Source organism: Pectinophora gossypiella, chromosome 15 (assembly GCF_024362695.1).
Source record: "Pectinophora gossypiella chromosome 15, ilPecGoss1.1, whole genome shotgun sequence".
Taxonomy (NCBI): domain Eukaryota; kingdom Metazoa; phylum Arthropoda; class Insecta; order Lepidoptera; family Gelechiidae; genus Pectinophora; species Pectinophora gossypiella.
In genome coordinates this window covers 2,059,855-2,075,449 of record NC_065418.1, presented here as the reverse complement: position 1 = coordinate 2,075,449, position 15,595 = coordinate 2,059,855, and the positions used below count along the sequence as shown (strand labels likewise).

General features: G+C 43.6%; 1 protein-coding gene across 1 annotated transcript in view; it reads left to right on the top strand.

The window, feature by feature from the left end:
- LOC126373060 (anaphase-promoting complex subunit 1) overlaps positions 1 to 15,595 on the top strand; it is a 32,123-nt gene that overhangs the window by 6,459 nt on the left and 10,069 nt on the right. The window contains exons 7-18 of the mRNA XM_050019021.1: positions 271 to 420; positions 1,950 to 2,537; positions 3,380 to 3,530; positions 6,089 to 6,280; positions 7,801 to 7,957; positions 8,550 to 8,702; positions 8,813 to 9,053; positions 9,512 to 9,674; positions 11,082 to 11,261; positions 12,286 to 12,453; positions 13,113 to 13,331; positions 14,053 to 14,176. Of these exons, the coding sequence (XP_049874978.1) occupies positions 271 to 420; positions 1,950 to 2,537; positions 3,380 to 3,530; positions 6,089 to 6,280; positions 7,801 to 7,957; positions 8,550 to 8,702; positions 8,813 to 9,053; positions 9,512 to 9,674; positions 11,082 to 11,261; positions 12,286 to 12,453; positions 13,113 to 13,331; positions 14,053 to 14,176 (2,486 nt within the window). The remainder of the gene's footprint in view (positions 1 to 270; positions 421 to 1,949; positions 2,538 to 3,379; positions 3,531 to 6,088; positions 6,281 to 7,800; positions 7,958 to 8,549; positions 8,703 to 8,812; positions 9,054 to 9,511; positions 9,675 to 11,081; positions 11,262 to 12,285; positions 12,454 to 13,112; positions 13,332 to 14,052; positions 14,177 to 15,595) is intronic.

Sequence of the window (15,595 nt, the reverse complement as noted above, 5' to 3'; positions counted from 1 at the left end):
CGGTGATGCATATAATAGTAAGTGGCAAAGTCCCACCATACTCTTTGCACAAACATGAATAAATAAATTTGAAAGGCCCTGGCTTTCACCACGATATTTCGTGATGAGTAGTGAGTGAGTGAATAAGAAATGAAGAAGAAAGTGAGTGAAAATTGACGATTCAAAGTGTAACTATGTTACCTACTGAATAAAGATATTTTTGAATTTGAATTGAGTCAGTCCGTCGGTGACTTCCCGTCTTTTGTATATAGATTTATGTTATGTTAACAGGTGATAATAAAATGGTACGGTGTGCGCAACGCTCCGGGCACTCAGGACTTGACTCTGGAGCAAGAGTGGAGCATGTTCTCATCTCTCCTCTACTCGCTGTTGGGCTACGACGTGGAGCGGCTGGCTCAACCCAAACAGCCAGATGACCAGGTAACATACAGGTTCTATCGTGTAGGGTGTGAGGTGGATTACAAACCCCATCAACCCTGGTGTCAGGGTTATTACTGAGCCGCCAAAGGCATCTGACATGACTTATGTAACGACTGGAGGAGCTCGGTGGCACAGCGGTAAACGCGCTCGGTCTGCGATTGTTGAAGTAAAGTAACTTTCGCAAAGGCCGGTCATAGGATGGGACCACAAAAAAAAAGTTTTCATCTCGAGCTCCTCCGTGCTTCGGAAGGCACGTTAAGCCGTTGGTCCCGGCTGCATTAGCAGTCGTTAATAACCATCAATTCGCACTGGGCCCGCGTGATGGTTTAAGGCCCGATCTCCCTATCCATCCATAGGGAAGGCCTGTGCCCCAACAGTGGGGACGTTAATGGGCTGGTGATGATGATGTAACGACTACGTACTTACATCAGTAAGTAGTAACCGAGACCAACGGCTTAACGTGCCTTCCGAAGCACGGATCATCGGATATAAAGGGTGTTAGTGACACCGTATCGAACACTGAAGGGCATGATTCAGCTCATGATTCTGAGTTAATATCAAGCGGAATTTTCCGTCGTCTGGCGAGTCCACCACGAAACAGGCATGATTCTATGTTATATTAATGAAACATATCTTCTGTTGTACGATGAAATCGGAATACCTTTTTTGCAAAACTGGCGACCATGCTTCGAACGGGTAGCACAACTTATAAACACACTCAAACTTTCCTCTTGAATATCTCCATCCACTGTTGGAAACCGTATGAAATCGTTTTGGAGTTTATCGCGCTCAGACAGACGCGTTATTTTTCCTACATACAACTTTTCTTCTTTTTCCCACTCGCGTCTATTTCCCAGTCTTCTTAGATAGATAGATAGATAAAATACTTTATTGAGCACAATGGACACACGATACAGAAGAAACAACAGTCGGCCTTATTGCTCATGCAGCAATTTCTTCCATGCACAGGAAAATTTTGTACAAATGTAATAGTTAAAGAGTTAGTGCATTCTAACATAATGAATTATTAAAAGAACTATTTTTTACTAAGCTTCTTTTGCCACTCCGTACGTTCTCACATACATCTTATCTTATCTAGCCTAAAGTGTCCCACTGCTGGGCAAAGGCCTCCCTCCATTTCTTCCAGGACTCTCTCTCTAGTGCTTCCTCCGGCCAGCCTTCCAGGAACGCATCCAAGTCGTCGCGCCATCTCCGCCTCGGTCTGCCGCGCCTGCGTCTGTCTCTATTCGGAGACCATTCTGTGGTGATCTTAGCCCACAGGTCGTTAAGCATCCGACAGACGTGACCTGCGCAATCCCACTTTAACTTGACGCCTGCGTGGACCACGTCCGCAATTTGAGTCTTAGAACGCAGCACGGTGTTACTGACACGATCAGTCCGTTACACACCCAACATGCTGCGTTCCATTGCTCGCTGGCAGACCTGAAGTTTGGACCTTTGAGCCTTAGTCAAAGACCAAGTAACACAAGTCTCACATACAACCATAATTAAAATTTTGTTGCCCACAGGTGGAGCACGTAGAAGTGGCCACAAAGAAGCAAAGGACGTCCAGCGATGGGACTCAAGAAGATTGGGAATACATGCTAAATTCCAAACTGCACAAAAGCATAGGGAATTCCTTAGCCAACATACTCAATCTGAGCCCGCTTTCCATACCAGATAGACGACCAAGAACTGCCAAAGCAAACGTCGAAACTCCCCAGGTTCAATTCAACTGCAACACTTTGCTATTCCCTTACATAATCAACGTTCTGTACTCTTTCCACTTGGTTTACGAGGAAATAAAACTGAACACGCTTCTAAGCAATAATTTGAGACCGTTATCTTCGTTTTTGTACCAGATTTCGAAGGATTTGAAATTAAATGCGTATGTGAACCATTACTGGTTGGATTCTCCGACGGATTTAGACTTGGATTACGATGAGGATGATTCGCAAATGTCTCCAGCTGTGTTGAAGAGGTTGTCGGAGCCGAACTATTTCAGTGCGGAGCCGCCGAATATATTCGCGTATATAAATGCGATGTTGAACGACGTCGACACTGGATACTATCCGTATTTGAGCGAAGTGAATACCATGTCCAAGGATATTATTGAAGTGAGTATTTTATTAACTTCTTCTTCTATCGTGTGGGTTGTGAGGTAACCAACCTCATCAACCCTGGTGTCAGGGTTACCTCTGCCTCTGATATGACTCATGTAACGAATACTTACTTACATCAGTCAGTAGTAACCGGGACCAACGGCTTAATGTGCCTTCCGGAGCACAGATCATCTTACATTCGGACAATCAGGTGATCAGCCAGTAATTTCCTATCCAAACTACACAACAAAGTAATTTTTGTGATATGTCCCCACCGGGAATCGAACCCAGGACCTCGTCGTGAGCCCATCGCTCAAGCATTGGACCACGGAGGTCATTAGTATTAACTAACATAACATAAAAATGAATGAATTGGCCTTTGATAGACAAGAATGGAGAAGCTACACCGATAAGAGCGTGGCTCTTAATTATGTACATAACATGGCTTCACGCCTGTGTGTGAAAGCAGAGGTTTATAGTTGTATACAGGGTGTTAGTGACATCATAACGAAAACAGGGATGATTCACACTATGATTTTTATTGACCTCTCACATCATGCGGGGACAGCTGGTAAATATCTCTTTTAGAGATAAATTTTGTACCTATTTTTGTATTTTATTTTTGTCATTATTTTAATTATTGTGTACAATAAAGTGTTTAATATGATTCTGAGTTGATATCAAGTGGGATTTTACGTCGCAAAAGTATGGAAATGTAAATAATTAAAAAGACATCAAAATTTTCATCATCTTTCCGATAGGAATTCCACTTGATGTCAACTCAGAATCATGGTCTGCATCATCCCCCAAAGCTTTTTTACGGTGTCACTAACACCCATATTACGTTTGCCCGCCAGATCCTGTCAATAGTGGGGTGCGGTCGTTGCGCAGGAGTGGCGACGGTGGCGGGCCGCGACACCATGGCCGCGTCCACGCCGCGCCCGCACCGGGACCACACCCGGCACGCCACGCCCTACCACCAGGCGCTGTACACTGCCAGCGAGAGAGGTAATATCAGTACTTATTATTATTGCGTATGGCAGACAAAAAAATTAAATTTCCTGCGTGGATCAAATATCCAGCTTAAGCTCCCTTAACCAAGTCTCTGCTGCATCCGTCACACAATGCAACTCGGCTATACCACCTGGGAACTGGTGCAGAGGGCACTCGTTCACTATTCCTCGTTCACTATTGTTCGTTTAATATCGGTACTGATTCCAGTATACACCATCTAAGTTTATTTTAAGTGATACTTGTCATTTTCTAATCCGCCGCAAATGGAAAGGGATGGATAATCGACAGGCATAATACACTTCTCATCAAAAAAATCGAAACACCTTGCAAGTTTACGTTTTGTCAGGATTATCAGAAAAATGTGTACATTTAGGAATAAATGTTAAATGTCGTTTAATAGTGAGTAATATGAGCTTATCAAATCTTAATGTTAATGTTCTAAATTTAAATGAATTTTTCATAGGTTTCGTATTTTGTTAAATGAGTCATTTTTATTCCGTATGGAGTATAAAGGAAATGGATAAAACAACACACGTAAATTAAAAAAAAGCTAAAAAACGTTTATTTAATAACTTGTATTCCCTCCCCGAGCTCTAATTACTGCTTCCATACAGTTCTTCATCGATCGGATGAGAGTCACGATCACATGCTGTGGTATATTGTCCCATTCCTCTTGGATTGCATCTTGCAGCTGGCTAAGTGTTTCTGGGGCAGGATCTCTTCCTCGAATTCGTCTCTTTAATTCATCCCACAGATGTTCAATGGGATTCATGTCCGGGCTTCTTGCTGGCCATTCCATAATAGAGATATCGACTTCGTTAAGATAATCTCGTACGACGCCCGCGGTGTGAGCCCTAGCATTGTCGTGCATGAATATGAAGCCGTTGCCAATAAAATGTGCATAGGGCATCACATGAGGCTCGAGACACTCTTCGACGTACCGATGACAGTTTAGTGCAGGCAGACGTGGCCCAGACACGAAAGCAAGCTCTGTCTTACCGTCGGCGCTGATTCCTCCCCAAACCGTCCACGAACCGCCACCATAGCTGACCTTTTCTTCAATGCAGCATTGTGCATAGCGTTCTCCGTCTCTTCTGTAGACCTTGTTCCTTCCGTCGTTACCATACAGCATAATATTACACTCATCAGAAAAGAGAACTTTGCTCCACTGTAGGTATGACCAATTTAGGTGCTCACGTGCAAAGTTAAGGCGCGCTCTTCGATGGTCTGCAGTTAATTTCGGCCCATTTGCTGGCTTATGCGGTACCAGTCCACGATCCTTCAACCTTCTTCTAATTGTAGAGTCACTTACAGCCACCCTTCGTACAACACGAAGCCGCTGCTGCAGTTGAAAAGCGTTAAGGCGTCGATTTCTTAAAGAAGTTGTTACAATAAATCGATCATCTCGCTCAGAAGTGACCCGATTCCTGCCAGATCCTGAACGGCGCGTGAACAAACCAGTCTCCCGATAACGTTTATAGACTCTATGAACAGATGACAGGCTTAGATGCAGTCTTGCAGCCACAACACGCTGACTAAGGCCAGAATCCAGCAATGCCACAACTTGGGCGGCTTCTGTGGGCGAAGTATCCATACGTTTTAGAAAAAAAACCTTTTTTCAGACGTCCCAAAGTCACAGTATTGAAATAAAAAACAAAAAGTTTAAGGATAGGCGCCAATTTTTAGTTTTTAAACGCTAAATGTACTCCAACCCTAAACACACATTTGTCTCAAAACAGTGATTCATTTCGTTTATAGGATAAACAAATGAAATTCTAATTTTGAATTTAGAATTTTCGCTTATTACTGTAATGGCCAAACTGCCAGCTATACATTTATTGTATTTTTTTTTCATCGTATGAATTCTTTTTTGTGTTAAATTCGGACAGAAACAATGAAAACGGAAGTGTTTCGATTTTTTTGATGAGAAGTGTATTTATGGAACACACGTTATTTTTAGACAGAAATTTAAAACCCGACACCCGACAGCATTAAGTTGACAACACACGTATATTAGCGAGATGCCTATTTTATTCGCCCGGGTTATTCATTCATTTTAAAATTAACAGTTGTCAATCATGCAAGGGACGCATCCTTTTCGAGTATAACTTAAAAATTAGTAGGTGTTTGTTAGGAGGGGCCATTATATACTTAAACATAATGTAAACCGACTAACATCGTAGCAAATACTGACGGGGTTGATTTAGACCATGTTTCTGAGTTAATATCAAGTGGAATTTTCCGTCGCATCCCCCTCAGTATTCGTGACGATGTCACTAACACCCTGTATAGTATACATTTTAGGTTGCAGGGTAGTTTAAAACAGCAGTTTTTAGTCACTAATATTATGCAATTTGAAATTCCAAATTGGAGATGTCCTTAGAAAAGGTTTAGTACGATCTACTCTGAACCGGCGTGCGTGTATGAAACGATTGATGAATGTGGAGGAAGCAAGAGAAGTGTGTTAGGATCGAATAGTCTCTGCTTACCCCGGTGGGAAATAGGCGTGAGTTTATGTATGTGTGTTATGCAATTTTATTTATTTCTTCCAGGCATGACTCCGCGTGACATAGCCGCTCTGCCACCAGCTATAAGCTTACTGCTGCTATCCATATTCTCGTGTTGTAAGAGCGAGCCCCCGCCAGACTGGGGGGCGGAGGCCTACACGCTGGCCATGAGGGAGGACCTCGCTCTGCAGGCACACATCGCCGCTACACTCACAAACACTACCCACTATTTGGAGAGTGAGTAAGACCATTTGCGGTCTCTTCCTTAAATTTTACATAGCAGCATAGTCCTGTATATTATGCTGCTAGTAACATCGTAACGAATACTGAGGGGGATGATTGAGACCATGATTCTGAGTTGATATCAAATGGAATTTCCGGTCGGAAAATTTATGAAAATTTTAGTGTTCTTTTTTAATTATATTCGGTCAGTTTACTTTTGCCACGGTAAATTCCACTTTATATCAACTCAGAATCATGGCCTGTACCATCCCTCAAAGTTTTCGTTACGATGTCACTAATACCCTGTATATGGAATACATTAGTAGTAGCTTTATAGCTTAGTTAGCAGCAGTTTTCAGTACAAATGCTCACTATCGGCGCTTTTCTTTGTAGTATTGGTAGCGACCGTAGTATCATTTGAAGAAAGAATGGAAAAATATCGAGGTTTTGTTGAGTAAAACCACATCAGATTGAGATTTTTCAAAAACGGGGAATCCCTTTCGTGGGATTCACTTCTTCTTATCGTGTGGTGTCAGGGTTATTCAGTAGTAGTTCAGTAACTGCCAAAGGCCCCTGACATGGCTCATGTAACGACTACATACTTACATCAGTAAGATTCAGTGAGATTCACTGTAAGGAGACGATATAGAAGTAAACGCCATCTGTTGGCGGTGTGTCGTATCATTATGAACACTTTGACATTTAGTACAAGTACTCGCCACTAGCGCTACAGTTGCGCGCGATACAGCGGCAGCTTTTGTAGAATGGAAATGGAGGCTCTGTTTTACGTAGTATATTAGTAACTCTGTGGTAAGACTTTACATTTTAGCAAAAACGTAAACACTTTTATAGAAAACTAGTTTTCAGCCTGCGTGGACTTTGGCTACCGCGGTAAGTACTCAATACCCCGTATCATGCATTCCGTATATCGAGACGCGACGCGATAAACGAACCAACTCTATTGACTAGGCGATATGTAAACAAATTCTATTGGTTTAATGATCGCATCGTGTATGATATGCGAACAACAAGCTACGGGCATAGAACAAAAAATAATTCTACGTATAGAACGGTATCTCTCCAGCCCGCACCAATTCGTATCGGGCGCCGACCTCCGACCGACCACCCTCTCTGTCACTTTAGTCTTAAATGGTCGTAAGCTACTAAAGAGTAAGAGGGAGTGAACTGACTTTCTGTCTCGTTCGCACTTACGCGTTAGGCGGCATGGGTGTCCGGGATGACCTACAGGAAAGTCCGTTTATGGAAGTGTTCTAAATCCGTAAATTGGTTTATATCGGCTTGTGTGCAAAGTTTCACCCTAATCGGTTTAGTGGTTTAGGTGTAGTGGTTAGTGGTATGGGCGGAAGGCAAGAGGGAAACCACTGCCCTATTTTTTCCTAAAAAAGTAGCATGGAAAATGCTGCATCGACAAGAGCGTGGCTTGATGTTGATGTTTTGCTACGTAGCTACTCCATAAAGTCACCATCCATCAGGTACCATCTATCATGATAGATGATGTAACCTTTCGTCCGCAGGTCTAGCCCTAGAAGTCCTTGAGAAGGAGACAGCGTTCTCCCAGACCGGCCAGGTCAATGAACCGCTGCAGAGCAAGAAGGAGGAGAGTGAGAACATTACCGGCATGGAGCATCTCAACACCAAACTACTCGGGCTACTGTATCCTAGAGATCGCAGGTAACCACCACCAACTATTCCACTTTAACCTGACACACGCACGCACGCGCGCGCGAGCACACCCACTCGACTCTGTCTCAAAGGGAAAATGCTAAAAATTTTAATAATATCAAGTAGTTTTGGCTTATATACAAATAGGCTAATTTCCAACTAGTCAATTCCGTTACTTTTTATTAAACGTCAAAACACGAAATCACTAAGGTAATTGTCTGAAAAAGCACACTGTGAAGTCATAGAAAACATGATAAAATGTCGGACTTATTATGTTTTACTTGATTAAAATTCATAAATAAGTTAAATAGAAAAAAGGAAAATGTTTTTCGTTAGTTTTAGATATGTCTTTATTTAGTAATCAGAAATTCATAATTTTCATCTTGAACCTGGTACACGGCCCAATTTTATTTGCGACCTTGAAACATGTATGACATCCAAACTAATTCAAACCTTATCGTCGCGTCGTCTTATAGAGAAAATCACGCAACTCAATATGTGGCACTATAATATTTGCATTAGAGGTTATATAAAAAAAAATGGTTATATAAAAAAAATATGCTCTACGTTGCTGTAAATATTATGTACTCGAATGTTCTAGAATGTCAGAAGTGACGAACCTCCTCCAGTCTTCGATCCCTGTGACGATAAACCTGACGCAGCGGCCTGAAGTCTCCGACCACGACTTCATCGAAGAGCAGGAGAAGCATCTTCAGGCGCTGTCTACGAGGACCATGGCGCTGCCAGTTGCAAGGTACTGTGATCTACAATCAGCACATGATATTGCTCATGACTGTACATCACGAGGCATTCTGTTAGACCAACGAGAGAAGTGACGGATTTGAAAGACTTGGTCTTCCACAGAGGCATGTTAACCCTGCGAAGCTTGCCCTGCGCCCCCACCGAGCCCCTAACCCTCCCCCCGCTGTGCGTGTCTGGGAGAGGCCCGCCGCCCCGCTGCAACAGCATCGCACTTTCCTCGGAGACTTCAGCCACGCAGCTGGTATGGCCGACCTTCCACAACGGCGTCGCTGCAGGCCTAGCGCTCGTGCCATGCTCAGGATCCAGCATACACTCCAGCTGGGTGCTCTACAACAAGCCCAGGGTGAGTACCAACATAACAGTAAGTCTAGGCATAGGTTTAAACCGGGTCTCCATCAGATGGGAAGATCAGATTCGCCTTCGCTTCAGGTTAAGACAGACCCCGCAAACTCCTTACAAAAATCTCATTCTTATCGTGTGCCGCTTACCGCGCAAGTGCGAACCTAGAATAAGGAATAATACTACGTATAAAACGGCCACTCTCCGTTGCCCACCAGCGTCTGATCTAGGTATATTGTGCCGACGAGCAAAAAAAGTAAGTGCGCAATGTAAACAAATGATAAATTGAAATATTACTTTTTTAGAATCTCTTCGCAATGGCCGTTTTGAAGCGGAGTTCTGGCTAAAGACGGTATAACGTCACCGATACGAAAAAAATAGTTTCATTGTTATTTTTTATAATGTTAAGTAAGTATTTTATATGTCTTTGTCACCTGATACAAATAGCCTACTCCGTCGCAGGGTACAGCAGATATGTCGACAGAGCACGCGGGCTTCCTGATGGCGCTGGGCCTGAACGGCCATCTCCGGGACATGCCCTTTATGAACATATACGAGTACCTGGTCAAGTGCAACGAGATGACCAGCGTCGGGCTGCTGCTGGGGCTCGCTGCTACTTACCGAGGTGAGGTCATTTCCAGGACAAATAATCTGTATGCTTTTCTGGGTCCCAAATTATCATCATCATCATCATCATCAGCCCATTAACGTCCCCACTGCTGGGGCACGGGCCTTCCCTATGGATGGATAGGGAGATCGGGCCTTAAACCATCACGCGGGCCCAGTGCTGATTGATGGTTATTAACGACTGCTAATGCAGCCGGGACCAACGGCTTAACGTGCCTTCCGAAGCACGGAGGAGCTCGAGATGAAAACATTTTTTTTTTTGTGGTCACCTATCCTATGACCGGCCTTTGCGAAAGTTGCTTAGCTTCAACAATCGCAGACCGAGCGCGTTTACCGCTGCGCCATCGAGCTCCTCCCAAATTATCCTTCCCATCTAAACACTTCCGAATTGTTGTTCAATAAAACTGAAGTTGCACTTACTTTTGTATGCGCAAATGTCAGATTGCAATATATACTTTAAATATTATTTATTTCCACAATACAAAAATTACAAAAACAACAACACGAGCTAATTATAAATAGAAAACCTCCTCCAGCGCGCCACACTGAGGCAGAGCGCCCAAAACGCTGGCAGCATTTCCCCTTTGAACTGCCAGGCCTATTCTCTGCGCAAAATAACTGCCAGCTCTCGTATCGCCAGTAGCCTCAATGAGACGCGCCGAAATGTCATTCAAAAATAACTTCGCCTCAGGGCCCCACGGTCCCATCGTCTCCACTGCGAATGGCAAAAAGATATACGACCCACTTAAACCCACATATTTCCTTTTCTTCCCCTCCTCCGCTGCCCGGGCCGCAGCACCTGCCCTAACAGAGGTCGAAGGTACATGAGAAGGTGCCAGAGTGTCAACACAAGTCGCATCCCATACGAGACAACGACCCATGCTCCACGGAACCAACGTCAACCCATCTGGGCGTTTGCCATCCGCGCGAATAATTCCACTGGGCTCCAGAATGGATTGCAATATTGATTTTAGACGAATTATCTTATCTAGCCAGCTTGATCCCCCAGCAGGGCAATTCAAGGTCAGGATAGTTCATCAACTCACCGTAAAATGACATTTATCTTTTGTTCCTAATAATCATAACGTGGTGTGAAAGAGAGGAGGCCTATACCCAGCAGTGGGTGGATACGGGCTGAGTAGATAGATAGACTCATAACATCAGCTCACAGCTATATCCCAATGGGGTAGAAGGTACATCTATCGCAAGATGAACCAAGTAGCCATACCTCACCGGTAGATATGATAGGTGGTGAACCGTATCGCCGTCTATAACGGTCGATCCGACTGTGTTAGTAAAAACTTCACTTGAGATGAATTAATAACTCTTTGGTGCTTGGGTGGGTGGATGTATTGTTAATTGATACAAATGGAATATATTTATTGATCCCTCGCCCTTTCCCCAGGTACAATGGATGTGCAAGCGACGAAAATGATGAGCATCCACCTGGAGGCGCTGCTCCCACCCACGGCCATAGAGCTGGACATCCAACAGAACATCCTGGTGTGCGCACTGCTCGGGCTGGGCTTGCTATACCAGGAGACGCACCACGAGCACTACGCGAGAGTCTTGCTCGACGAGATCGGTAAGGATCACATAACACAGCGCAACACACACACGCACACACACAGACACACCTAGACTTGTTGTTTGTTTGGAGATCATCGTTAGTTAAGCATCAATGGCCTAGTTTCTAACTAGTCAAATCAGTTACTTTTTACTAAACGTCAAAACACGAATCCGCCCCCGAACACCAGGGTTGATGGGGTTGGTAATTCACCTCACAACCCACACGATAGAAGAGACGAATTTACTGTGGAATTTGTATGAAAAAGCACACTGTGACGTCATAGAAAACGTAATAAAAAGTCGGACTTATTATTATGTTTTTCTTGATTAAAATTCATAAATAAGTTAAATAGAAAACGAAAATGTTTTTTGTCAGTTTTAGATCTTTCTTTATTTAGTAATCAGAATTTCATAATTTGTCTTGATCGTAGTACACGACCCAATTGTTTTTGAGTGGAGACGTGACTCGCAACAAAACTAGTTCCCCTGGCGACATGTTGTCGACGACGGACGTGTATTAGATGCGTAGGAAAAACAACGTTGTTCAAAAAGTTCCGTGCTAACTCACAACATGTTGGGCAAAATGTTGCGCGCCAAACGTTGCTAGGTGGAACTGCGTATTAAATGACAACTTCATCATCTCCCTAGCATTATTCCGTTTTCCACACGGTCCTCTTACCTAACCTGAAGATTTGACAGGTCCGATTTTTTACAGAAGCGACTGCCTATCTAACCTTCCAACCCGCGAAGGGAAAACCAGCCCAATGCAGGTTACGTCACATACCTCCAAAAATGCATTTCTTATGTTTTCCTTCACCACGTGATCAGCGGTGAAAGATAATCATTTATGATCCAAACATGAATTCGAAAACAAATTCGACAATCATTGGTTTAGGTCTGTGCTGGATTCGAACCTGCGACCTCAAAGTTAGAGATTAAATGACAACTTAGAATACCAAAATGCTCAGCTAAGGCCGAGTCGAGTGGAGAAAGAGTCGAGTGAACTTCTCTGGGTGTTAAATTGAGTTCCATGTGTTCAGGCAAGCCTCCCGGGCCGGAGATGGAGAACTGCGTGGAGCGCGAGGGCTATGCCCTGGCGGCGGGGCTGGCGCTGGGCATGGTGATGCTGCGGGCGCAGCGCCGCGCCGACCACGCGCTGGCGCCCGCGCTGCGGACCTACATGCTGGGCGGCGGGAAGCCGCACGCCGGTAACGCTCCTGCGCATACCTACACATTGTCATTACAAAGACCCCCTCGAGAATACGGTAGTTTCCAACTAGTCAAATCAGTTAGTTACTTCTTACTAAACATCAATTCACGAAGTTACTATGGAATTTGTATGAACGCTACCTGTGACGTCATGGAAATACGTGACAAAATTTCGCACAAATCATTACATTTTTTTTTATTCATAAATAAGTTAAATAGAAAAAAAAAGGTTTTTTGTCGCCTTTAGATCTGTATTTATTTAGTAATCACAATTTCAGAACACCTGGATATCGTGAGTCTAACGCGCTAATGTTTAGAATCTAAACATTAGACCTTAGTAGTAACGATAAGTAATATGTAAGTGACGTCAGTTTCTGTGGTTTAGAATCTAAACATTAGACCACAGAAACTGACGTCACTTACATATTACATGAACAACTTGGCTATATGTAATGTAACATTGTCAACGGGTGAGAGCCTTCAGCGCTCCCCATTTGTTCGGCTAAAAAAAGCTTTATGTAATATGTGACGTCTCACTTTAGTGACGTCTGACTTTAGTGACGTCTGACTTACATATAGACCAAGCTGTTCGGAAAAAGTTTTCTTATATTACTAGTGGTGTTATTTTGATACAATCACTTTACGTACTCTTTCACAGGCACTCAGAGAGAGAAGTATAAGCAAGGCTCCTTCGCGGTCCGGGAAGGAGCCACAGTGAACCTGGACGTGACGTCACCGGGGGCCACCGTGGCCCTGGGCCTCATTTACCTGAGGTCCAACAATGCGGCCCTGGCTAGCTGGCTGGAACCACCCAACACGCATTACCTGCTCGACTTTGTACGGCCCGACTTGCTGATGCTGAGGGTTATTGCCAGAGGTATGTATTGTTGCGACTCTTCGTGCAGATGTCGTGACCAGGGGGGTTAAAATGGCCACAATAAAACATCAAAAGCAATATTGCTTTCTTAGATGAATTGCTTCGATGTGGCCATTTTAACCCCCCTGATCTTAGAATTGATAATTTCATGACGTGCTCGATCATTTCATGATCTTCTATCGTGTGGGTTGTAAGGTGGAGTACCAACCTCATCAACCCTGGTGGCAGGGTTATAATTGAGCCGCCAAAGGCCCAGGACATGGCTCATGTAACGACTACTTCCTTACATCAGTAAGTAGTAACCGGGCCCAACGGCTTAACGTGCCTTCCGAAGCACGGATTACGTTTTGGACAATCAGGTGATCAGCCTGTAATGTCCTAACCAAACTAGGGATACAAAGTGATTTTTGTGATATGTCCCCAACGGGATTCGAACCCGGGACCTCCGGATCGTGAGCCCAACGCTCAACCACTGGACCACGGAGGCCGTTATTTTCTTATTTCATGATAATAGCAACAAAATTGTTCATGTCCAAAGTAGTAACGTGTTTAATGCAATATATGGAGATAAAACCTATCCAAAACATGCCAGAGGAGTTATCGAGTAAATACAGGAAAACCCACAAGTAAAACCTAATAATATGTAGATATTTCAATACTTTAGCGGCGACTATCGCCCGTACCCTTCCCTACCCCGTTCAAACTGTCGCAATCTGTCCAGGACTGGTGTTATGGGATAGCATAGAGGCGAGTGTGGAGTGGATTGAGAGCCAGGTGCCCGAGACGATCAAGCCGTACTGCTTCGTCAAGCCAACAGAAGATAACATCGACTACGAGGCTATGAAGTGAGTTCATTCTAATATGAATCTAATATAATGCATGTGATTAACTGTCTGAGAGCTCGGTGGCGCAACGGTAAACGCGCTCGGTCTGCGATTATTAAAGTTAAGCAACTTTCGCAAAGGCCGGTCATAGGATGGGTGACCACAAAAAAAGTTTTCATCTCGAGCTCCTCCGTGCTTCGGAAGGCACGTTAAGCCGTTCGTCCCGGATGCATTAGCAGTCGTTAATAACCATCAATCCGCACTGGGCCCGCGTGGTGGTTTAAGGCCCGATCTCCCTATCCATCCAAAGGGAAGGCCCATGGCCCAGCAGTGGGGACGTTAATGGGCTGGTGATGATGATGATGATAACAATATTTTATGTTTAATTATTTTTTAAAGAACGTCTAGGGCCCTGTGCCGAGGTTTTTCTTGCAGCTTCTTTTCCCCGGCTATACAGGTTGTGAGAAGCTGCAGTAGTTTTAGGCGGATGAGACGTTCGTTATGTAAAAATTGACGATTCAAAGTGTAACTATGTTACCTACTGAATAAAGATTTTTTTTTTTGATTTGAATATGCTCCTCGTTTTCTACTATCGTGAAATATATATTCATAAACACACAGTCATTACAGACAATCCAAAGGGACCACCATGATCTCACTAGCGTTATCCTGTTTTTCACAGGGTCCGCTCACCTAACCTGAAGTTTTAACAGGTCCGGTTTTTTACAGAAGCGACTGCCTGTCTGACCTTCCAACCCGCGAAGGGAAAGTAGGTTACATACCTTCGAAAATGCATTTCTCAGAAATTTGGGTTTCCTCACGATGTTTTCCTTCAACGCTGAGTACGTGATAATCATTTATGATCCAAACATGAATTCGAAATCAAATTCGACAATCATTGGTTTTGGTCTGTGCTGGATTCGAACCTGCGACCTCAAAGTGAAACGCAAGTGTTTTACTAACTGGGCTATTGGACGAATCGGTACGGGGCGGAAGGTTACCGTTGCATACGTAGTATTAATCTTTACTCTATGCCCGAGCTATAGTATACAGGATCTTAGTGATATCATAACAGATACTGAAGGGATGATTCAGCTCATGATTCTGAGTTAACGTCAAGTGGAACTTTCTATCGCAAAGTTCATGTTTGTTTTTCTTGAGTGGCGGCGCTTGCATTGCGTGAGGGGCCGTTGATCATGTGTGTTTGCAGTGCGTGTGTAACTGTGTGAAATTAAAAATTAATTGTATTTATTTAATTGTATTATTATATTTAATTTATTTCATTATAATTTATTACTGTAATTAATATGGACACTGTTTGGAATAAAGGATTTTTATTTTATTTATTTATTTGATTCTATCTATCTATTTATTTTCAATTGTATACTTTTGCGATGGAAAATTGCACCCTCCTCAGTATTCTTCATGATGACACTAACA